Source organism: Pimephales promelas, chromosome 19 (assembly GCF_988280905.1).
Source record: "Pimephales promelas chromosome 19, fPimPro1.hap1.1, whole genome shotgun sequence".
Classification (NCBI taxonomy): domain Eukaryota; kingdom Metazoa; phylum Chordata; class Actinopteri; order Cypriniformes; family Leuciscidae; genus Pimephales; species Pimephales promelas.
This window is the reverse complement of record NC_142787.1, coordinates 25,676,767-25,702,903: the sequence shown is the minus strand read 5'-3', so window position 1 is coordinate 25,702,903 and position 26,137 is coordinate 25,676,767. Positions and strand designations below refer to the sequence as shown.

The 26,137-nt window shown below is 40.0% G+C and overlaps 1 protein-coding gene across 3 annotated transcripts in view; it reads left to right on the top strand.

The window, feature by feature from the left end:
* gria1b (glutamate receptor, ionotropic, AMPA 1b) overlaps positions 1–26,137 on the top strand; it is a 51,190-nt gene that overhangs the window by 4,045 nt on the left and 21,008 nt on the right. For all 3 annotated transcript variants that reach the window (XR_016147856.1, XM_039693883.2, XM_039693885.2), the window contains exons 3-8: positions 6,810–7,049; positions 15,125–15,309; positions 17,390–17,443; positions 23,730–23,888; positions 24,191–24,358; positions 25,950–26,054. Coding sequence is in view for 2 of the 3 variants with exons in the window: in XM_039693883.2 (XP_039549817.2) it covers positions 6,810–7,049; positions 15,125–15,309; positions 17,390–17,443; positions 23,730–23,888; positions 24,191–24,358; positions 25,950–26,054 (911 nt within the window). In the remaining variant the exon portion in view is untranslated. The remainder of the gene's footprint in view (positions 1–6,809; positions 7,050–15,124; positions 15,310–17,389; positions 17,444–23,729; positions 23,889–24,190; positions 24,359–25,949; positions 26,055–26,137) is intronic.

Genomic DNA, 26,137 nt, shown 5'->3' with positions numbered 1-26,137 from the left:
AAGAAACTGTCGGATGTTCATTGCTGCATTAGGGAGATCGTGCAGTCATGCATCAGCTATCCTTTGGAAGTTATGAAGAAAAGAAAAACGTTCATTTTGTTTTTATCTGTGATTTAATAAAAAATAACGTGATCACATTTGATGAATGTTTTTTTTTTCGATTTAGTTTAGCGATGTGAGGATGTCACAATCCAAAACACATGGCAAAAAAGCATAGACCAGACTCGAACCGGAAGTTGACAACCGGAGTCGTTGTCATTGCGGCGCGCATTGTTTAGAGCAGAATAAGGTGGATAATGGAAGTCATTGAATTTTACTGGAAAGACAAACACTGTTTAAACATTCCTCAAAATCATTCTTTTGACTGTGAGTAAATGATGACAGAAATATCATTTTCAGGTGAACTATCCCTTTAATATGATCTCAATTGGTTTGAATGCAAGATTTCAGCTTTCATTTGGAATGCATCACATTATTTCACAGTAAACAGTTTATCAGAATTGGCTTGGCCCTTGGATGCAGTGTTGTAGTCGAGACCAGCTCACTCGAGTCCGAGTCGAGACCGAGACCATAGAGGGTCGAGTCCGAGTCGAGACCGAGACCAGAGAGGTTAGATAACCTAAGGTTGGGTCTCAAACCAGACTTAAAGATATCTTCAAGAATATGTAAAATATTTGGTGGTAGCAATAAAATTGGCAGTAAACCAAATATACCATGGAATCATGTACACTGTAATGGTAAAAAGGCCACATAGTGGTGTAAAGGTAATTTTATTATAAATATGACTTACAATTTATACAATCAGCAAGTGCTCTTTCACAGAACATTACTGCACACGAATTCTGAGTTGCTCTCTTATGCAAACTGAATTAGGGATGATAAGGCAGACATTTTCAATACATAGTTGAGCTAGAGGCTCCACATCACATCTGACCTGGGTCCTGCTGCATTTGCGTGCCGTGAACATTATAGTCTTAAGTCATGCGCAGTTGCGCACAAGAAAGTCAGCAATCATTGGACATCTCAATCAAACTACAATTTAAAGAAATATTAACATACAGTAATAATCATGACATATTTTGAGTGGGACTTGAGTGGACTCGGGAATAAGACCGAGTCCGAGACCGAGTTCCAGTCTCGAGTGCACAACACTGCTTGGATGTTTTCAAACCGAATATCAGGCCACATGAAAATTGCCATACAACGTAAAAATTGCCATACAATTTTCATGTTCAAGAATTGCATGCACCTTTGATTTGAATTGTCAGTTGCACTGATGTATAGTGAGTTACATGCATTGCGTCGACCTCTCCAAGACAGTTGAAATAACCAGTCAACGTCTGTCATGATGGTGATGAGTTTTTCTCCTCTCGCCTCTCTAGTTGAATAAAACCGCTCATCACATCATTTTAAATCTGGCAAACAGGCTTTTGTCTGTTGTGAATAGGACAGATTCCTTTTTCTTCCATACATGAATTATTTTAAGAACCGCTTCTGCTTTTTCCATATCACAAGCCTTTATGACAGTCATTTTTTGGCATTAGTCCCAATCGGCCCCATGGTCCTCCTTTCAGCATGTATCAGTCCTTTCATCACATTGACATGCAGTCGGGCCAAATGTCCACAGCATGTCAATCAGGCGAGCTCCAAAGAGACCCATTGAATCTCATGTCACAGCGAGTTCAGGAACAAACACTGTTTTGTGTGTCTTCCCTGTGGAATTCACATAGACCTCTGAAGAGCTTTTACCTGTGTGGTTGCCTTAATCTGAAGCTACAAGTGATGGAAGACAATAAGGCAATAAGCTCCTACCCACGTTAGCATCAGCTGCATAGCCATTAGCAAGGACTTCCAGCCATTAGAAGGATTTAACACTAGAAGTGCCAGAATTCCAAAACTACTAGAACGGACACAAACGGTCATTTTGACCGTTAGATTCAAAACAGTGTTGATGAATAATTTTCGTAATTATTTTTGTCAACCACATTTTTTCAAAGACGAAAAACGAGACGATAACTAAATAAAAACTAGGTTTGAATGACAAAAACTATGACGAAAATGTTAGATAGTGACGATTTGCGACGCGGTCAAGGCTATAATAATAGGACTCGCAGAACTAGTGAACAGCCCATGCAGCAAAACAAACAGCGCAGGACAGGGCAGCAGAGCTCACCAGGATCATCCGACATAAATAGAACATCTGGATCCGCCGTGTCTGATGATAGCAGCCGTCTCTTTTTGCTTGATGTGGACTCTGAATCACTCTCTGATGAGGAGGAAATGTTAACTTGCACCCACGAAACGTCGCTGTCACTTTCCACCTCCGATTGTTCCCCTGCATCCGAATTATAGATAACTGTAGTCCGGTTTTATTTGCTTATTTCTGATCAACAACTAATGTAGAAATTATTATATAGCAAACACCGCTACAGAGGTGACCGGACGGACCATTCTGTAGACAGTTGAGAGAGAACATGATCAACCGCGGGATATTTAACAAAAAAAATACCGCAAAATTTAGTGCGGTCAATATGACCGTCTATGGCCGAAATAGGTAAATATGTTCATTTTTTTTGTTTTGCCTTACGTTTACGTAACTTAATTTATATGAAAAGCATTTTAAATGAAAATACAGACAATTTTAGGAAAAGTCAGGTACCAGCAGGATTTTATTATTTTTTTCAACAAAGTTATTATAGATATAAAATTCAAAACGGTCAAAATGACCGTTGTGGCCGTTCTAGTGTTAAAATGATGCATTGTGAAATATGAATGGCTTTTTTGATACCAGTGAGCTTTGGATGCTTGATCGTTGATTATAGATGACGGGTATGTCATTAGCTTCATTAGCCGTTAGGAACTGGATGCAGTTCAGAGGGAATGGCACTGAGGTTAGCAGTGGTGATTTCAGGATATGTGCCTGTAGGGCTACATGCTCCCCGACCTTCATTGGGCTGGAATGATACAGTGATAAAAATGTACCTTATCAGATATATCATCTTGCAAAGACTGAGGCTACAAGCCGCTTAGAGGACACCAGGGACAAAATCTAATTCTGTTAGGTGACAAAAAGAGGCCGCTTGGCTGTAATCTCTGAAATGATCTAGGTAATGTTACAGAATTCATCCACCTTTTCATTCTTTTGTAAGGAGCAGTTTATCTAAAAAATGAGAGTTTAAAAAAATTAACTTAATTTCATGACGTTTCAACCTTGTATTATGTTCTTTGTGAAACATGCAAGGAAATCTTGAAGAAGCTTGAACAAAATCTTGACATGGAAATCTCGTTTCATGTGTGTACCAGGGCCGTAACAACCATCGGCACTCCCCCCCAAAAATGTGAAATTAATTTTTTCAAAGAAATTAATACTTGTACTGAGCAAAGATGCATTAAATTGAGCAAAAGTGAAAGCAAAGACATTTATAATTTAACAAAAGATTGTAAATAATAAAAGAAACCCGATTTTTTTCCACAAAAAATATTAAGCAGCACGACTGCTTTCAACATTTATAATAATACATAATGTTTGTTGAGCTTCAAATAAGCATATTCGAATAATTTCTAAAGGATCATGTGACAATGAAGACTGGAGTATTGATGCTGAAAATACAGCTTTGCCATCACAGGAATAAATTACATTTTACAATATATTATTCTAATTTGAAATAATATTTCACAATAGTAGTGTTTTACTGTATTTTTGTTCAAATAAATGCAGCCTTGGTGGGCAGAAGAGGAGTCTTTCAAAAACCGATTAACCCAAACTAAACTTTTAATTTATTTTTAAGATCCCAAGTCTTCTGAAGATGTTTGATAGTTTTGTGTGACACTTGTTTTGGTTTGCTGATAATTTTCTCCTCTGCTCCAAATATTTCTTGGTATCATTCCCATTAAACCGGAACACAAATTCAGATATATTTTATTAAATCTGAGAGCTTTCTGTCCCTCGCAACTTTCAAGGCCCACAAAGGTAGTGAAAAACACCGTAAAATACATCAGAACGTAGGCTCTCTATTGGCCGACACTATTCATGTGTGTGATGACCCAGGAGCTAGCCAATAATGAGTCGATGGTCTGACGTTGAAGCCAGAAGCACTGCATTGTTTACACTGTCAACAGTGTAGAAGAATGACTTGGAGAGAAGAGATTGTTGAAAAAATTAAATTGAATAATATTTTGGGGTGGGTTTGCGCACAAAGTATTCTCATCGCTTCATAATATTAAGGTTGAACCACTGTAATTAAATGGGCTATTTTAATGATGTTTTACTGGGCTTTGAAAGTTGATTTGATTTTGATCCAAAATATCTTAATTTGTGTTCCGATAATCAACGAAGGTCTTATGGGGTTGGAACGACCTGAAGGAGAGTAATTAATGACAGAATTTAAATTTTTGGGTAAACTATCCCTATAAGGTAACTATTGCCTGTTACACTTTTTTGAGTAGTACTGTATGTCTTAAGAAGAGCATAGAATAATATAGCGCATGAGTCATATGGACCACTTATATGGTGCTTTATTTTTGTCTTTTTTGGGGCTTGTCAGTAAAAATAACCATCCACATTTAGGAAAACAGATGGTGAAGCTTGAACATTCTGCCTAAAATCTGCATTTTGGGTTTCATGCCATATAAAGAGAGCGTGAGAAATGAGAATGGCATGAGGGTTACTAATTTCAAAATGTAAATTTTTGGGTAAACTATACCTTCATCAGCAATGACTCATTTTAGTTCAAATATCATCAGCATAAAACCGCATCTCTGATTAACCATGGCTGGCACAAATGGCTCCTGTCTCCATTTTGGTTTATCAGCCATGTCACAGCTCCCGGCCTGCACATCAGTTCAAACACCCTTTTTTACCTCAGATTCTCAATAACCTAAGGCAAGGAGAACAGCGGCTGCTGGAACAGATTGATGCAGCAGAGCTCCTCTCATCTTCACTGCAGTGACTGAAGATCAGACGAGATCACTCATACTGGACCCACCTGTCACAAACATCTTTCAGCATCGTGGAGATCACTGCAGGCAAAAAAGTTGTTTTCTCCTCCCGAACCCCACTATACATTCATACACATGCTATGGACCCGAACACAGAGATTCAAACCCAGATGCTTCTTTGCGTTGTTCTTTTCAACCCCCAACCACAACTCCCCCAACACATAAGGCATGAAGATAGGCATAGGCATGAAGAACGCTGATAAAGAAGATGTGCACAGAAATCTTGCGTTATCTTTCCAAATGGTTGAGATCAATGCATTGTGCAGCCTCGCATTGACTCTTTATCGCCTGTTTTAAAAGATGCATATCTCGCAGTGACAATACATTTGTCAATCATCACTATCAATGCTGTGGAGGGGAGAATGAGGGTCATTATTAGTGGAGAATGAAGCTTAAATGGTGAATGCTGTTGTAGATGCATAGGCAGAGAAAGCTATCTGCCTTCTGGGTTGTGTTCTGAGGCTGATTTGAAAGTTTGCTCGCCTAAGGGGAAGATTTGGAGCTGAAGAATGTCACAACTGTGGCACATCCCTCATTCACATGCTCAAAGCCCCAGGGAACTAATGTCTTAACGCAAATGGCACGTATCTTCACTGGAATAATGGAAGGTGTTAGCTTGGAAACACTTTTGAATTGCAGCTGCTGAGATTCAAATTTATGGTAAGCGAGACTCTCATATAGTTTATAATAAATGCGCAATAATTATGTCTAAAAACGCCTGCATTATTATTAATGAATGCAGTGTACAAGGGTTTAAAAAAGACTGTGGAGCAGTGAAATGTCCCAGAGGAACATATATATATAATTACAGAATATAAGTAAAGGGAACGAAGTAGGATACAGTTTGGAGTTGAGGTGAAAATGTAGGATATTCAATACGCTCAATGTTTCCAGGGTGTTCTGGTGCTTTTCTGTTTGATAAGACCCAGATTTGTCTCTGTCCGCAACAAAAGACTCACAAGTAAATGAAACAGACCCCCTTCTGGAGTGCAATACAAATCAATTGCCATGTTCCTCTTAAGCACACAGGGTTTAGCCGGCTGTGAGGGGGCTGGAGGAGAGATGATTGGTGGGTGGAAGTTTCACTGTCACTGTAATTACAAAGAAGAATGCCGGGCAAGACACATTGAGGTCTTGTTTTTTCAGGAGGAAGTGCTTTGGGGGTGATCATGACAGAATTTTAGATAACATATTGACTTGCTTTCTTGTGTAAACCCTGGGTATTGATTGATGTTGGAAGTATGCTAATGAATGTTTCACATTTTTATATTGTCGATGTGTTTTAATTCAGATGTATATATGCAAGGTGCAATCGCAACAATTTTCATAATTTTTTTTGTTTGTTTGTAGCAAAAATATCCAAACATCCTTAAAACAAAATGCAAATTTTTTTTTTCAAAGAGGTTTTCATGTTTTGAGGCCATAAGACCAGGCTTTTTGTGAGCTAACATAAACATAACATAACCTAGACATAAAATACAAAATGAAAAACAAAATATAAATACTTATTAAAATATATTTAATTGGCTTGTATGTGGTCACTGTAAAGCCAGGCCAAGTTATTAAAATATGGTATAGAAAATATTAGCATTTTTACTTTTTTCTTCATTTTTTTTTATCACATTCACAACACATATCGTTCCAAAGCAGCATTTACAAAAAATAGTTTAAAATTAAATATCCCAAATTACCACAATAATGTTGACGGTACTAAAACTGTAAATTTTATACAACTTATTTTCACATTCTTCAAAAACGCATTTTATAATACAAATCTAATGTCCATTACATTTCTTCTGTTTTCTTCCCAGTTTGTTCCCAGTTCTCCAAAGGAGTCTACGCCATAATCGGTCTGTATGACAGGAAGACTATGAACATGCTCATGTCGTTCTGCGGCTCTCTGCACGTGTGCTTCGTCACGCCCAGCTTCCCCATCGATACCAACAACCAGTTTGTGATCCAGCTGAGGCCTGAGCTCCAGGATGCTCTGATCGCCCTTGTCGAGCACTACAAGTGGACTAAGTTCGTCTACATGTACAGCTCGGACTCAGGTTGGCTTTTTTTCTTGCTAATGTGCCGTTTCAAAAGTACAATAACGGAAACTGAAGTTTTCAGGGTGACGTAAATATTTCATTTTTTTCGTTTCATGCTTTTTTCTGTATCTGCATTACCACTGCAGTTGTGATTAAATCGTGTAATACTCTGTAAGGTTGCTCAGGATGTCATGAAGATGATTTAGTGATTTGTGATTTAGGAGCTTTAGAGGATATTGCAGGGAAAGTTTAAAAAAACGTGATGATTTGGTATAATCCTGTTGAGGTGCTCTGCTTGTCTTGTAATAGGGTTATACGTTGACATTTCCTGTGCCTCGGGTGTAGTAATTTTACTTATGGCTCCCTGATTCCTGCAGGATTGCTCTTATGCTGTAATCTGTTTGAAGTTCACTGAAAGATCTTCTATTGTGATTTAAGTATGGACGAGCGCTGGCTGCACCATATTTCTCCTGTGAGTGGAGACACGTGTGTGGTGCTTCATCATATTTGCCATATCCAATCATTATCAAATTGCCATGTTGTCATTAGAGAATAACTCTAAATCATTACTGCAATCATTTACACAACCCCACGACCAGAACAGTGCAATGCAAATAAGAGCATCAGACAATAGGAAGTGAGTGAATCCATTTAACATTTGTGCCAATGTCGTGCACAGCATCAGCACAAAAACCTGCGTCTTATCTATTAACCACCCACAATCCAGTTTAACCAGGTGCTAAATGCTTTGGAATAGCATTGCGCCATTTTTAAATTAAAAAGTCATTGTTTTTGCACAAACATGCCTCATTTCTTTGTAAATTAGGCTCATTATTGATTGTGCCCTTTTCACCAAACTCAGTGCTGTAGAACTATTCAGTCATGAAATCAATTTGTTGACAAACCTGGAAGACTAATTCACCATGGCCTCCCTTGGGAATTTCCTAAAGGGGTTTTAGAATAACAGTCTTCGATTTGTGAGCAAAATAAGGTCTGTGGTTCATGTTACTTGAAGAGACTTTAATGTTCTGTTCTACAGCATACGTTACACACAGTCGGACCTGGATCCTTAAGCCTCTATACAACAGTTGTCCATTCCCTCAAGCATGTAGCCTCACATCTTTATGGTAGTTGTAGTGATTTATGGCAGTTTTTGTTTAAGATGTAGTTTTTGGTCTTTCGATGAAAATATCCTGTACTACAATAGCATGTAATTTTAGTAAAAAAAAAAAACACATTTTAGCTGGCAAGCAGTACTGGGAAGTAATTGATTACATGTAATCTGGATTCCAAAAATGAAGTACTTAGTAAGTAATTAGATTATGTTTTAAAATACTCATAATCAGACTACAGTACAGTTACTTTTTTTTATTGATTACATGATTGTTATTCTCACAATGGCAGTAAATTGTTCCTAATTTTATATGTATCCTTTTATATGTTCAGAAGGTATTCTATGCCTTAGACCAGCCACTCGTCATGTGACTATCACTGAAAACTGAGACCCACACAGAATTTGTCCACTGGATTTACAGAAATCATCTCACTTAAAGAAGTGTTTTCTCAACAATCCAACATTGCATATACTGTATAATCAACTCCTAACACATTCAGATATATTTGAATAGTTGTTTTGCTGTCTTTGGAAAGCTTTTGTCTTTCAAACACAAATGTACAAATTATGTCACACAATTTTTTTTGTCACCTCTTTGACCTAACATATTTACTTGATTATTCTGTTCAAATCAATGATAAACAAGTTATGTCAAAAGTAACCTAAAAGTAATCAAGTGGTCAGATTATATTACCATAAATGCAATTGATTGCATTACTAACTACAATTTTTGTGACGTAATTTGGAATCAGTAACCAGCTACAATATTTTATATTCCGACAAGAATATAAAATATGTTTATCAGTTAATCTGTTATACTGTTAATCAGTTACTTACTGAGCTGTCTAACACCATATTTATTACAGAACCCAAAACACTCACACATCGGCGAGCAAACATTTTTTTGGGTACAGAAAGAGTGACACTCTTTTGTCTCATGACACGATTTTGTGTTCCAGTAGAAGTTACATGTATCTCTCTGCGCCATTGTCGTCATCTTTTTATTTTCCGTTTTATGAAGGGTGACAATACCACCACTCACTCTGTTGGAGTATCAACCAGATTAAATTATTTAGAAAATTATCAGATGTGTAGTATTAACATATCATCAATATTTCATTTTTTTCAAAAATATCTTGGTTATCGTCAATACTAGTATATCGTGACATCATTAATTCCATTTTATAAATTAATTTTTATAAACATCAACATGCAAAAGTGAAATGGACTTAAATAATAAAATGCTAATTTTAAGTGCAGACCTCGTTTTGCTAAAGTTAAATGCTAATCTACAAGTTCCCATGGGACCCCATGACTGGAAAATGCAAATCCTCTTCCCGGTTTTAAGACTACAAACTGAACAGCTCTGTTTGCATGGTGAAATTAACTTCCCATCTCATCATTACCATTCTCAGGAAGCAGTTGGTACACAGGACTTCATTTAAAACCGGTATCTATGTGCATTGTCTATTCATTATGGCAGCAATTACTTATCCAATGATGGAGAAAAACGTTATAACCGGCCATATATCCATATGTTTGGGGTATAGTCGAGCATTTTAAAGGGTAAATTCAGGTGTCTGGATTGCAGTGGTTGAGAGATGCTGCACAGTGATGTTTAGATTTTGTGGCAGCATTTGTGCCATTATCTGATTTGCATAATTCCTTTAGTGAATCAGCACTAAAACAACACAGAGAGCATGTGTAAATAACAAATTAATCCCCCCATAATGAATCCCCCCTTAATGTTACACAATATTACATTTTTCGACACTCTTGATAATATAAAGTTGAGGGAAATTAAAATCTCAATCATGAAACGCACGTTATTGAGTCACATGTTTTGCAGATGTTTGCCAGTACTGAACTAGGAACATCAAGGTCACTGAGTGTTTTATCCACACACAAATATAAGTACTACCTCTAGAAGCCCCCACTGCTCTCCTGTTGCCTAGATACAGCAGTACTCTGTCTCTAGGTTATTTTAAACCTTTTAAGTAACTCGTGTGTGTGTGTGTGTGTGTGTGAAATGTTTGTCATATGTTGAACATGGTGGATATAATCATAACTATACTTTGTTCTCCTTGTTTTAATCAAATTATTTATATGACATGCCGCTTAATTTTTTATGCATACTATATTGGTAATATATCGGTTAGCGCTAGAGATTTGTAACATTTTATTTACAATATTTAAGTGTGTTTCCTCTAAGATGTTTGCTGTCGTCTAACACTCACTTAGAATTAGTCTTTAAAGACACAAACAATTTGAATCACTGTTAAATGTAATCTTTAGTCTCAAAACGAATATCCATAGTTCATATTGTACTTTATAATGTATAATATTATTTTTTTGTCATTTATTTCTATACTATTAGACAAAATAACCTAGAATTTTAATATTGGCCATCATTGCTTATTACCCATAACATGAATATCTCTGCTCATCAGTAATCGGCTGAAATTTTAATACCACACATTCCTAATTCATCTCTCATGTAGATGTTTATTTTTTATGGTAGTGCTGTCATTAAATGCAACATGTCATGGTTAAATAGTCCAACCTTTTAGAAATGCTTCAAGTCTGTAATAGATATTTTCAACATGCAAAGGTGTTTCAGACAAGGTGTTGTGTTTTCTCTGTAAACACTGCTACAATAACCTGGTCTCCCACTAAAATGTTTACTGCATCATTTGTCAAGGTGCTCAGAGATGACATCTCAAAACCGTTGCAGATGGGACCAGCATCATCTGTAGAGCTAGCAGCAGTTTAGTGATCACAACCCCCCAAATCTGCCCTTGCCAACTCACACAGATGTCTACCAAGCTAAAGCACGATGAGTCTGGCGCATGTGCGCTATCTCCTCAAAGATAATAGAGTTAGGGCCTGTAAACACACAGCCGGCTTTGTTGAAGAAGGCAAGGAAAACGCTGCTTTAAACTCAAACGAAGATGGAGGGAAATTCAATTTGTTCCTGTATACGTGAGATATTTGAAGAAGCACAGAGAGAACAGGTGATATCAAGCCAGTTCCAAGACAATCCATACTCTCATCTCCTTCCCTTTTCCTGCCTTATCATCAATGGCGCAGTCGTGCTAGACAACACTAACAGAACGCACTGTCCATTTCTCCCTTCTTATCTGGGGGTTAGTGCTGCTCGGTGGAAGATAAAGCTGGTTTGCTCTGTGGCACGAGACAATTTCATAGCTGCCAAGATGCAGGCATCAGGAGAGGGTAGAGCGTTGGTTGGCCAAGGCTGGAGAGGCGTTTCGAAAGGCAATCTGATACAGTCTTTTAATGAATGCCAGTGAATGCAGTGGCTGTCTCACCGCTCCTTCAATGACAAACCTAATTCTGGCTTCAGTTGCATAATAATCCAAGTACTGATTCTATAATTAGAAAATCTCTTTTAATCTGTTATTATTTTACAGAGAGCTGTGGAATGAAAGATTTCTTTAGACTAATATTGACAGCAGTGAAGGGAAGAGTGTAGGTAGTATGCAAAATTATACACAATTTTTCATCCTGACAAAAGCTTTAGTGAATATCAAGAATATCTTTCTACGTTTGCTCCAATACAGTCCAGATTGTAGTCTTGTTTTAGTTAACGATATGCATTGTTAATATATTATGCTAATAGAATGCAGTGAGCCAAGATCAGTGTCTATATTTATCTGCTCATCTCTAGATATAGTTTACTCTGTGCCAAAAGCATTTTTTGCTTGCTCAAAATACATGGTGTTAACACAAACGGACAAATCTTGATACATATTTTGACAGTGAAGCAAAATGCATTATGTTTTTTTTTACACCAGCATTCCTAGTTGGAGACTGGGCCGTAATGTACGTGCAAATGTGATGACGGCACCAATTATTATCCAAACCCATGACAGAAAGTGCAACCAAGCATTCACGATAAATGCAAATAAACTGTCTTTTTAACTTTGCCTTGGATTAATTTCTTTGAGTTTATGTTGCTTTCCTGACCCATTTAAATGTGCCAGCTATATTGCATTAAAACATCTAATTTGCTGAACTTTTGCATGGCCTAATTTTCCACAGTCAGGCTTTATTAGGTGGTTGGTCGTTTGTTTTTTTGGGTTTTTCTACATTTGTGCTGCTCGAACACTGATGTGTGATTATAGGGGTCCGCATTGATCTAGCTTTTGCTTTGAAAGCAGGTTCCTTTGGATGAATTGGAGATTTGATGTCTTTGAAGTTGAAATTCTGCTGCCTGCAGAATTCGTCCTTCATATTGACCAGAAAACTTATCATAACGCTGATTGTTGTTTCAAAGGATATATATGTATATAGATGCACAGGCTTTGATCCTATTCCTCTATGTAAAGGACAGGGACAGGGAACTTATTTAATTCAGTCAGCATGATTGAATGAGATTGTCTGTTGAAGTTTGTAAGTGCAGCATGACCACCCAGATCTCTTTTTATACAGTATCACTTTGATCTGCATTTGTATTACTGATGAGATGACTTTTAAATGCTCAAATATTTTAATTTAACACTGTAACGTCACTTAGCAACATTTTGTTTTCTAGTTGTTATTAGTGGAGATTTAAAGACATTAGTCAATAAAATATATAAAAGAATCCATGCTGAAGAATCTGATATTTTGTGAGGAATTTTAAAATAGCATTTTTTTATGTTTGAATAATAATCATTTCTGAATTAAGTCATTTTGATTTTTTTTTGTGGCATAAAGTAAAACATTTCTCATTTAATGGATGAAATTCTTGAAAAAAAAACCCCTTAGGACGAAAGCAGTTTGTAATAATCTTTACTTAACACTGCTAAGGAGAAAGAAGGAGCATTGAAGCAGATTTCTTTTTAAATATTATAAATATTTGAAAAACTTCTATCTTACAAATCAAGCCATGTGGTGTGAATTATTTTTTAAAAACTATTTATTTATTTTTTAAAATTAAGTTTTTAAACTAATCATTAATCGAGATACCCCTTAATATCAATATAGTTCTGGCATTAGCATTTTGCCAGTAACCTATGTTTCCAAACTTCTGACGATGGTCATTTTTAAGCGCTAAACCACAACGCTACAAAAAGCGTAAGAGGAATCCTAGCATGTTTGGTATCTGTGGACTCGGCACCACCTCAAGGTATCGTACTGATGAGCCATGCCGAGTTTCGTAACAATTCGTTGATGCGTTCAAAATACAGCATTTTAGCATATAATTCAAAATGGCCAATCTGGGAAAATTGGATGTCAGTCGACTTGTCATGACGCCCTAAATCTAACGAGACCACTTTTATGATTTTTAGACAAACCGTTAAGAAGTTATGAGCAAAAATAGCCATTTTTTCATGAAGGAAATGATCTCATAGGGTGCAATCGAATCTGCTTGAGCCAAGGAATAAGACGACAAAGGAATTGTGAATTCTAGCCATTTTGGTTCAAAAGTTATTTGCATAAACATGAAACTTTGGACAGTTGCTACTCAAGCCGACAGTTGGTGGCGCTAGAAGGATTGAGTTGGAGACTCGAAATTTGCTATGAAGACTTTTCAGACTGTCCTCTATCAGTGTACCAAATTTCATAACTTTCCCACAAGCTGTTGTATGGGCTGCCATAGACTCCCAGTCGAAAGAAGAAGAATAATAATAGGAACAGAAACAGATACAGTAGGTGCCTCCGCACCTCCGGTGCTTGGCCCCTAACTATGAATGCAAAAACATTTCTGAAAGCTTGGGACATTTTGTATATTAAACAAATTTCCTTTATTTTATCTGGGGAACTATGATTTGTCATTGACCTCGATAATAGTCTAATAAAAGGAGGAATTTGCTTAATTCTGTTCAATTAATTGTTAAAATCAATAGATCTGAGGAGGCTAGGAAAGTACTCACCTTAAGAATACAAATGCTACTGAGGAACGATCATCTTTCATTAAACTACCTATCAATGTGTCTGAAACAGGAAAAAAGCTGTCAAATTCAAACAGTTCCTTTTTGAGGAGCAATCAGTCTTTTTCTTTTATTAGTTTCTCTCATGCAAGATGCCATTACGTGACATGCAGGCAAGCAGGTACTGATAAACAGCCTGAAAGAAAGAGTCAAATGATCTGAAATGGTACATGTTTATTCATTCATTGCATCTCTGCATGGCGAGAGACATATAGTGAAACTGGTTGTTCAGTTCTAATGAAATTCACAGCAAGCCATCCAAAAGCTGACTCTCAGCAGAGTAAAGTCCATTAATATCAAATGGTTTAATTTCCTCTAAGAAAAGCATAGCTATCCAATTTAAACAATTGGTGGTTGTGGCTTTGATCTACCGGATTACAAAAGGCAGTTCCTCAACGTGAGGTTCAGATAAGCACCGGAGGAAAAACATCCAAGGATATTGAAGCTGAGAATCAGGCGTAAGGAAGCTATAAGTAATAGTAGAGCACTGTTTAGTGAAATAAGGGAAGGTTGCGAATCTAAATACTTAATTTAACTATGATCACTCAAGGTTTTTCTAAATGTGTCCAGACTAAGCAACTTCAAACTCGTCGTCTCTATTTGTCCTCCTCCTCACAAAAACACCCAGAATTTTCTCTAAGCTGAAGAAGGAACATTTGAAGTTCAGTGTTTAGCTGTTTATAATTCTGAGTAGGAGTTTCTAAGTGATATGAAAGCAGATGTTCATCAGAGCTGGAGCAGAACAGCGGAGACCCCCTGCTGAATGTGGAGACAGAGCTTCTCCTCAGGAGTACGTGACTCAACGGAGCATGTGGGTTTTTTTCAAATCAAGACTTTACTTCACAGAATGTTACAGTATTGTACCTCACTAAAGTGATATTCATAGAACAGCATCACTGTCTTAAAACACTGATATTTTGAAGAGGTACAGATGCTTCGACATATTGTGCTGCAACAAATGTGGTATCCATGCAAGCAGCTGCCTGTTAGAAATACTTAATTATAGACATATGAGTCTTTTTATTGGGATTTTTTTTTTGAAGGTCTGACTGTGCTGCAGAAGATTTTGGACACTGCTTCTGAGAAGACCTGGCAGGTGACATCCATAAACTTTGACACCCTGACAGAGGCGACATTCTTGAAAACCATCCAAGATCTGGAAAATAAGAAGGAGTACAAGATCATTCTGGACTGTGAGCTGGAGAGACTCAATTCCATTTTAAACTTGGTAAATGCTTTATACATTTCCTAGGGTTGAACAAAGATTAGGAATTGTGTTTTGATTTTGATAATTTTTTTATCTAGTGTATTTTACAATGACCCAGACAGAATTTTTACATTTTCTGCATAGATTTTGAGGGAACTAGGTAAATAATTTTAATAAAACACACCCACACCATATAAGAGCATTCCGCACACCCTTTTCTTTCGTTTCTCTCTGTCTCAGCAAACATGAAGCTCTCTAAACGCTAAAAGTGGCATCCTCAAAACAAGTTCATATGCAATAAACCCCTTTTAGACAGGACCTCTGATTAGCAGCTGTACATACGCATATCTGCATCTTTATGCAGAGTTACATCGCTTCTTGAGCTATAACTCTATTACTTTTTTTATATATATATATGTTTGATGAAATATATTCAAAATCTTTATCTCTGTGTTTAGAATGTCATCTTTACATGCTTATAAGGCCAACAAAAGTATGTTGTTATTACATTTTTTTCCGTAAATTTAGAATCAATTTAAGAACTAAAGTTAATGATGAATCATGATTTGTTTTTGAAGTGTTTGTTTTCAATTAAAAATGTGTGCGTACACATGCTTAGTAAATGAGGCCCATTGAAATAAATTACTTGTATAAATTGAATTAAATAAATAATATTATTATTGATTTATTTATAATCCTATTATCTAATTACAATATGTTTATAATGTACTTAATGTACAAAATTACAGTACCTGTCAATTTTGGAAACATTGCAATTAAAGGTTTCTAATGCTCGCCAAGGCTGCATTTATTTAACAGTTATATTGCGAAATATTATTACAAATTAAAACCCTTTTTTAAATGTAATTTATTTATTGTGACGGCAAAGCTTCATTTTCTGCATCATTGCTACAGTCTTCAGTGTTGAAAAAAAGCAGCACATCTCTTTTCAACATTGATAATAATAATAATAATAATAATAATAATAATAATAAATGTTTCTTGAGCAGCAAATCAGCATATTAGAATTTTTTTTAAGTATCATGTGATTTATTTATTTATTTATTCATTACTTTTTTATTAAAATAATGCATTTAATAATGCATTTATAATAAAAACAAACTTTATTAGTAATCACAATCAGCGGGCAAATATCACAAGTTGAATGTGATGGAAATGCATTAGTCAAAAAGGGTGGAAACTGCTGTGGAGTTTCATCTGACCTTAAATTTTAGCAAAGAAAAAAAATATTTTTTAACATTAAAAAAACACAGACTTAACAAACATATCAATATGCTTCCTATTACAACATTGTACTGCTTTACATTTATTCCCTTGTTAAGCGTTTATTTTGTCCGCTCTATCCCCATTTAAATTCTTAGGACATGTCTATTTTTATCTTTCAGAATGCACAGTGTATTTTCTCGACTTTATTGGCTAAAAGTTAATACGTTACTCTGGGACATCTCAATTCATTTTTAGATAGTTTGAAATTTTATGTTGGGTTAATTATAGAACATTACCTGTCGTCTTAAAAAGCAGATGATATTTCTGTACACACATCTTTCTCAGAGAGGCGAGAAAATGATTTGAGAAACAATGAATTCCTCCTTCAGGCACACCAAGGCAATTACTCTTCTCACTAGTTATCACCATCCAGACTGTCAAGATCTCAAAGAAACCACTGCCAAACCAAATCATCAGAAATCAGTATCCAATACAATTAACCCTGACAGTGTGCTTCCAGAGGCCCGCTGCTGTTCACAGGTGTTCCTGTGGTCTTCATGCACATGTAGTCATTAAGTCCTATTATTGGACTTCCCATGGTGACAGATGCCAAATCTTTCTTTACTCCCTTCCATCTCGTGTAGTTCCAACTGCCCCTTCTGATCACAGATATATTCCACACTCGGTGAGCTTGGGAGAGTGTACAATTAAGTCTCGAATGATGGGACTATTCCCGAACCTATTCATTTCTATTTAGAGAGCCAGGCTAAAATTGATACTTTAACTGGCACTGAATGAAAGAGGCCTGCCATTAGCCGATGGTGAGGGAGAGGTGCTCTTTTACACTCTCATGCATGTTGCATTTGTCTTTCAGATTGCAGCGCAAAAAAAGAACATGAAGAATTATCACTACATTCTAGCAAACCTGGTAAGTGAAGCATCCTGTCTCTTTCTGCACAAATGAACTGTGAGCCTTGAGGCTGCTTAGGTTTAGATGTGTTGTCGGTTAACCACATGCACATTGACTCGAATCGCAAGGGAACGCTCAGACATTTTATTTTATTATTATAGCTTCAGTTTTTATATTTCTATTTCGGTTTCTATTTCAATATAATTAATACTCTGCATTAAGCAGTTCAGTGGAGTAACAAAATAACAGTTTAATTGGCTGACTGAAGAAACGTCTCGGGTTATGACTATAACCCTTGTTCCCTGAGAAGGGAACGAGACACTGCGTCGATAAAATCGACTCTTTGGGGACGCTCCCTAAGCGTGCGCCTCTGAAGTATGAATGAAACTAATCCAATCCTGATTGGTGTTGCGTCGTGACGTAACATGTGACGGCATACCCGGAAGTATAAAAGTGACGCTGTCACAACACACACTAGCCTCGCGATGAAGCAAGACGCTCAAGGGTCTAAAAAAGGGGCGTGGCAACACGACGCAGTGTCTCGTTCCCTTCTCAGGGAACAAGGGTTATAGTCATAACCCGAGACGTTCCCTATCGAGGGAACTCAACACTGCGTCGATAAAATCGACTCTTTGGGGAATGAGTACCCACTAGGCCACGCACCGAACAGACCCGCCCCAGAGTGAAACTGATTAGGCACTCAGCAAGGGCCGAGTACGTGTGCACCGGGCGTACTGGGAAGGTTGAGACTATAAAACCTGATGAAAGTATGCGGGGTAGCCCAGCCGGCTGCCTCACAAATCTCCTGCAGAGGTACTCCCGACAGAAGGGCCCTAGAGGAAGCCATGCCTCTAGTCGAGTGAGCCCTCAAGGCCAAAGGTGAAGGAACCCCGCGCACCTTGTAAGCCTCAGTAATAGCCTGGACAATCCAGTTACTTATAGTTTGTTTGGTCGCCGGGAGCCCCCTCTTAGGTGACCCAAAGCATACTAACAACTGGTCAGATCTTCTCCAAGAAGCAGACTTTTCCAGGTATACACTCAAAGCTCTGACGGGGCAGAGCAAGTGAAGCCTCTCTTCTTCCGCCGACACATGAGGTGGAGGATGGAATGCCTGAAGGACTACAGAGCGAGCCGTACTCGAAGGAACTTTAGGCACGTAGCCCGGACTCGGGTGCAAAAAGGCCTTTACTTTGCCAGGGGCAAACTCCAAGCAAGCTGGCGTTACCGCCAGGGCCTGGAGATCTCCCACCCTCTTAAGAGAGGTAATCGCTAAGAGAAAGACCATTTTTAGCGTTAAGTCCTTAGGCGAAGCCGACTCTAAAGGTTCGAAGGGAGCGAGGGACAACCCTTCCAGAACTATCGCCAGGTCCCAGGCAGGAACCCTGGACCTGGTCGCCGGCCTCATCCTCCAAGCACCACGGAGAAACCTAATGACCAATTGGTGCCTCCCCAGAGGTCCACCATCTACTGGCGCGTGGAAAGCCGAAACGGCAGCCACGTACACCTTAAGAGTGGACGGGGAGAGACCCGCAGAGAAACGATCCTGAAGGAATTCCAGAACTGAAGCCACTGGGCAGTTTACTGAATCCAACCTTCGTTCTTCACACCAAGTGAGAAACACCTTCCACTTGAGGCCATATAATCTCCTGGTAGATGGAGCCCTAGAGCTAAGTATGGTTTCAACCACCTCAGCTGATAAGCCAGCATTCAGGTACTGAACCCCCTCAGAGGCCAGACCCACAGCTTCCACAACTCTGGGCGAGGGTGGAAGATTGTGCCCTCCGCCTGAGACAATAGATCCCTCCTCAGAGGAATCGGCCACGGCGGAGCTATGAGGAGTGATATTATATCCGAGAACCATACTCGTGTCGGCCATCTCGGGGCAACCAGAAGTAGACTGATGCCCTCTTGACGGACCCTCTCCAGGACCCCTGGGAGCAGAGCGATCGGGGGAAAAGCATACAGGCGAAGCTTCGGCCAAGCCTGTACCATGGCATCCAACCCCAGCGGGGCTGGATGTGAGAGGGAGAACCAAAGTGGACAGTGGGACGTCTCTCGAGACGCAAACAGATCCACTTCCATCGGTCCGAACCTCTCCCATATCGACTTCACCACCTCCGGATGAAGTCTCCATTCCCCGGGCCTCAGCCCCTGCCTCGACAGGATGTCTGCTCCCCGATTCTGAACCCCTGGGATGTACATTGCCCTTATTGACAATATCTTCCCCTGGGACCAAAGGATAATCTGATGCGCCAGTCTGCACAGAGGGCGCGATCTGAGTCCCCCTTGTCGGTTCAGATAGGCCACCACTGACGTATTGTCCGTCCGTATTAGGACGTGGCGACCCTTGAGGTCTGGGAGGAAGCTCCTCAAAGCCCTGAACACAGCCATCATTTCCAGGCAATTTATATGCCAAGTGCGATGATGGTCCTGCCACAGACCCCTGGCAAAGCGGCCGTCCATGACCGCGCCCCAGCCAGTAAGGGAGGCGTCTGTCGAAACGGTTTCCCGGCGACATGACACCCCCAACACTGGCCCTTGGGATAGGAACCAAGGCTTCTTCCATATTTGCAGAGACTGAAGGCACTTGCGCGTTACTCTGATCATACGGAACGGATTCCCTTTGGGTGAGAACCCCTTGGTCTTCAACCACCACTGGAGGGGTCTCATGTGAAGGAGGCCCAGAGGAATAATGTTGGATGCCGCTGCCATGAGGCCCAGCATCCTTTGAAAGTGTTTCACAGTGACGGCCTGGCCTAGCTTCACCCTGGATACCATCGCCAGAATTGACTCGATACGTGCGGGAGACATACGTGCCTGCATTGTAATCGAGTTCCACACGACTCCCAAAAAGGTCGTGCCCTGGGACGGTACTAGCACACTCTTCTTCAAATTGAGTCTTAACCCCAATTTTTGAATATGGCCAAGAACGACATCTCGATGCCGAACTGCCATCTCCCGAGACTGGGCCAGAATAAGCCAGTCGTCGAGATAATTCAATACCCGAATCCCCTGAAGTCTCAATGGAGCAAGGGCCACGTCCATACACTTGGTAAATGTGCGGGGAGAGAGTGCTAGGCCGAACGGAAGAACCCGATATTGGTATGCTTCGCCCCCGAAAGCGAACCTCAGGTACCTCCTGTGACATGGAAGGATGGAGATGTGAAAATAGGCGTCTTTCAGATCTATCGTGACAAACCAGTCCTCGGACCTGATTTGATTCACGATTGTTGGAATGGTCAACATTCTGAATTTGAACCTTCTCAGAGACCGGTTCAACACCCTGAGATCCAAAATTGGCCTTAACCCCCCATCCTTCTTTGGAACTATAAAGTACCGGCTGTAAAACCCAGACTCCCTGTCTACCGGAAGAACACGTTCTATGGCTCCTTTCGACAGCAGAGTCTGTACTTCTTGTTCCAGCACCTGAGCCTGCTCTGGGACCACCGCAGTGAGCACCACCCCAGAAAACTTGGGGGGGCGGTGCGCGAACTGCAGTCTGTACCCAACTCGTATTATCTGCAGGACCCATGGAGATATGTTGGGAAGATGATACCATCCCTCTACAAAATCTACTAAGGGTACCAGCCTCTCGAGGCTGGCCTCTGGTGTCTTCAGGGTATTCTCTTCGACTACCTGAAGCTGAATATTGGCAGGCTGTAGTCGATTCGGTCCCTGCGACCATAGCCGATGTTTTAAAATCGTCTTTTCGCTGGAAATTGATGCGGCCCGAAACGCTGTTAACGGCGGGCCTGCATCCTTTCCTAGAGGGCCCCGCTGCGAGAACAACCTCGGTTGACTCACTGCGGAGGGGGCAGCCCTCTGAAGTCCTGCCGTGGCTAGGACCTCTTTTCCGAAGTCCTCCTAGCCTGAATGACGTCCCTCAGGTCGCCCCTCTGGCCGGAGGACTTCGGTTTTTGGGAGCGTTTCCTCTGTTGCCAAGACCCCGGAGGGGGGGCTCTAGAGGAAACGCTCTCCTTCTGCTCTGCCCTGTGGGAGGAGCTGGCTGATGGCTGGGGCTGATCGCTTTGCCCCACCCTACTAGATTTGGCCTTCGCTTTCCGGGGGAGGTACTGCTGGAACGCCGCAGATTGTTTTCTCGACTCCTGAAACCTGTCGACAACCGAATTAACGGCGTCGCCGAACAGGCCAGAAGCCGAAAGCGGCGCATCCAGCAGGAAAGACCTATCCTTTTCTTTAATTCCAGATAAGTTCAGCCACAGATGCCTCTCCGTGGCCACCATGGCCGCCATAGAGCGGCCAATAGCGCTGGCTGCTTCCCTAGTGGCCCGGAGAGACAAATCTGCGGCCTTCCTCAACTCCGCGATGTCCTCAGGAGTAGGCCCCTCCCCCTCATCCAAATCTTTCAGGAGGTCGGCCTGGTATGCCTGCAAAATCGCCATCGAGTGCAGACATGAACCAGCCCGACCCGCCGCCATGTAAGCCCTGCCCACTAATGCAGATGTTTCCCTGCAGGGCTTACTAGGCAACACCGGGGTCTTTAGGGAAGACGCCGATTCGGGAGAGAGATAGCTCGCTAAAGCCTCCTCCACCTTCGGCATCTTCCCATATCCCATATCTCGAGCCCCCACAACATTGCTGTAATCTATTATACTGGGACTCGAAATACGGGACGAATGCGGTCTTTCCCACGATCTCGCGATCTCTTTATGGAGATCGGGGAAAAACGGCAGACCCCGGCGGTGAGGCTGTGACCTGCGCTGCAGGTAACGCTCGTCCATTTTACTTGTGACTTGCGTTTCCTGCTCATGTTGTGGCCAGCTGATGTTTAGTCTGGCCACAGCGCGCGTCACAACCTCCACCAGCTCCTCATAATTCAGGCCGCGTGATGGCGCGCTGAGATCACGGTCGTCCGCATCAATGCTGAGCACGTCCACTTCCTCAGAAGCAGACAGCTCAAGCATCGGGACCTGATCGCGGGCAGGAGAAACCGCAGCGCGGGCTCCCACACCACTCTCAGAGGCCGCGGGATCAGCCGATGGAGAGCGAGAAAATGCCTCAGCATTCTCACTCTCCTCCGCCAGATCCCGCTGCGAACCCCAGGATCTCAGTCGCCGCATCGCGACATATGCGGGACCGGAACCCTGGGGAACGCGAGCCTGACCGTGCTCGTCAAAGCACGCCAGCCGGGAGCGCAGCACTCTAATAGGCATAGCCTCACACATTTCACAAGCAGCCCCCTCGAGAGCTGCCCGTGCGTGCTGCACTCCCAAACAATTCACACAAAGAGAGTGTGCGTCCCCACCCGTGATGTAACGAGGGCAGGGATGCACACACTTCTTGAACTGCTCACTGGCCATTCTTTTCAATAATAAGACAAACAACACCAAATAAGACAAACAGTTTCAACATAAAGCGCTTGCTGAAGAGCGAAAGCTAGTGTGTGTTGTGACAGCGTCACTTTTATACTTCCGGGTATGCCGTCACATGTTACGTCACGACGCAACACCAATCATGATTGGATTAGTTTCATTCATACTTCAGAGGCGCACGCTTAGGGAGCGTCCCCAAAGAGTCGATTTTATCGACGCAGTGTTGAGTTCCCTCGATAGGGAACTGTAATATAGCACTCATGAACTGTGACTTCACAGGAAGCATTGTAAATTTATAATTGGGTTCTGTGAGGGAAGAAAAGAAAATAGTCCTCACTGCAACACTCTTTTGCCAAGTGCATTATTCAGCAATGATAAAAAAAAAGATATCATCCCATAACCAATTATGATGAAAGCAGCAAGGATGCAACACTTTGCATGATAGAGTCCCCTGGGGTTCATCGCTGCATGGGACACCCAAATGAGCAAACATACACACAAACACAGATACAATTAGCTGTTATCACACCGATAATATGATATTTACCCAGCATGCTATGTATGTCTATGCATGTCAGTCACTCTATCATTAGCTCGAACACTGATTCCATGTCATATTATACTGATAACCATACAGCCCTTGGGTATGTTTCTAGGATTTAGTCTAAGAGGATGTAACTAAGTCTAAAAAGTGTTCTGACTTTAATAATAGGTTCATATTGTGTTTTTTAGCTCTATTTGGCTATTTTCTGTTAAATTTTACTTATCACTGCAGTAGATTCTAACTCACTTTACATAATACCCTGAATCCATTTCTTAACACAGTTATGATAATAAAATTATTGCATTTGCTTATTCTTTTTTCATTAGAGTACACGTATTCCTAAAACTTTCTATGTTATACAGTGGTATGTGAATAAATGGATGTTAAAAATGTGAATAAAGGGTGATTTTGATGTGTTTGTCTTCAGGGATTTCTGGATCTTAATCTCACAGAATTCAGGAAGGGAGGTGCCAATGTAACAGGCTTCCAACTCATGAACTACACAAATCCTACTGTCAGCAGGACAATACAGGACTGGCTGGAGTTTGACAGTAAAGACTTGAAAAGTCCCAAAAGGAGGCTCAAGGTAAAGCAAGGTCTTAAAAATATGAGTCATATACAAATATAACTGTAAATGTTCTCATGATGGACTTAAAAAGCTTGTCCTTCTGAAAAGACCCATTTTGATCCAGCCTAGGTACAGTAATGCATTTTAGACGTAAAGATGATTGATCAAGGGAATGTTGCTACTTATACTAAACAAACATACCAACATATGTGGGTCTTTTCAGCAGGGCAAGATACTCACTGTGAAATCCAAATGTTGTGAATAAATTTCTTTCTTTTTTCTTTCTTTTCATTTGAAACCGTGTCTGTGGAACATCTCAGTACACTGGAGCACTCACGTATGACGGGGTGACTGTCATGGCCACTGCTTTTCAGAACCTGAGAAAGCAGCGCATCGATATATCTCGCAGAGGGAACGCAGGAGAGTGTCTGGCTAACCCTCCTGCACCCTGGGGCCAGGGCATCGACATTCAGAGAGCTTTACAGCAGGTAACCAACCCCCTTTTTACACCAAAATAATGCTAGTTCTCATGCCAGAGCTGGTACTTGTTCGGTGGACCTGTAAATCTCAGAACTGGTCTTGTATTTCTACTGACTTAGGACCGAATGATGAAATAACACACTATACGCTTCTATATAACCTGCCCACAAACAAAGCATCAGGGTCATCTTAACATCCAAAGTAATTTGATTCAGCGTGTTTATGCAGTCACAAGCTGCTTTTGTTTCATCGGTTAACTGATGAAATTCTCAGCAAGCATTCAAAGATATGTTGTTTGTAAATGCAATCATTTTAGTAAGGCTAATAGATCAAATCGAGTATTATCGATAATAAAAAGTGGCGTCTGCCTGCTGTGCTCGGAAACATCAGCCAGTCTCTTGTTTTCCTCAATTTATAACTTACATTTTATGGTTGTATCCTTATCTGTTCATGTTTGAAAGTCCCGCGAGTATTTACATTTAACATATTCTGACTGCAAGCGAGTCTTGTTATACTTCACAGACTTCAATGAACGAGCGCCGGTGCGTGCATACGCATCAAACAGACGGATCGCAATAAATCTGACTAAATATGTTTTGTTAGAAATTAAGTGTAGTTTTAAAATTCTACATGTTACATAAGTAATCATATTTATGAGAGCACTAACAGTAAAGTTACAATTACAGTAAAATTACTATGTAGAGTGAATGTGTGTTCTTTATACCTCATACAAGTTAACATTTTTCATTATAATTTATTTAATAGCTTTTTATGTTGTATTTAGGTTTAGAATGTAATGTTTGTATTTTAACCCTTTTCTTGCTTATAATGTACAGCATAGCCTACATAAATTCACTATATTTGTTTTCATAGGCTTTGTATTGCACATTGTTTGGAAGACAACATTGGCCATTAAAAAAAATCTTTTAATGTATAATCATTTTTTTATTTTTTCATCCGATAAATCAATTAATTGAAAAAATAAGTGACAGATTAATCGATTATCAAAATAATCATTAGTTACAGCCCAACATTTTAGACAAACTCCTTGTCAGCATTTCTTTTCTAATTGGGATGGTGGTTCAATCAAGACCAAAAGTTTTTAGGGGCTTGAACAGAGCCTATTTGATCACCCAGATCTGGCCATTCAGCATTTAAAATGCACAAAAGAATGGGAAATGGGAAAAATATAGTTAAGTTTTTTTTTTTTAAGCTCCAAGTTGGCTGAGCTTGTGATTATTTTTAGTTGGTGCATGTTACGTTCCCAAATGCATGTTATAAGCAGCCCAAACTCAGAGGACATGCAAAGATGAGTTTGTGTGGAGCAGAATCTACTTTGTATAAATCACACGGTGCTGCGCTTCAATCTGAAACATTAAGTGCATATATATATTTAATTAAATCACAGCCTTTGCGATTTGCTAATCGCCCTAAGCCATATGGCGATTTAAATTTTATTTTGATTAATAGCGCAGCCAAAAGATAACTGTCATTTGGCTTCTTGTACAACAATGTAAATCTGATTTTACACCTAGTGAAGTTCTGTGTGTGCTAAAATGAAATTCTGAACAATCCGATTATGTGTGATTCTCTCTGTAGGTGCAGTTTGAAGGACTTACAGGACATGTTCAGTTTAATGACAAAGGACATCGGACCAATTTCACTGTCAGTGTGATGGAATTTGGCCCAAATGGACCCAAGAAAGTAAATCAAATATTTTTTTTCTCTGCTTGTACCCAAATGGGGTTCACACTAACCAATGCATGCCAATAAATGAACATTCTTAC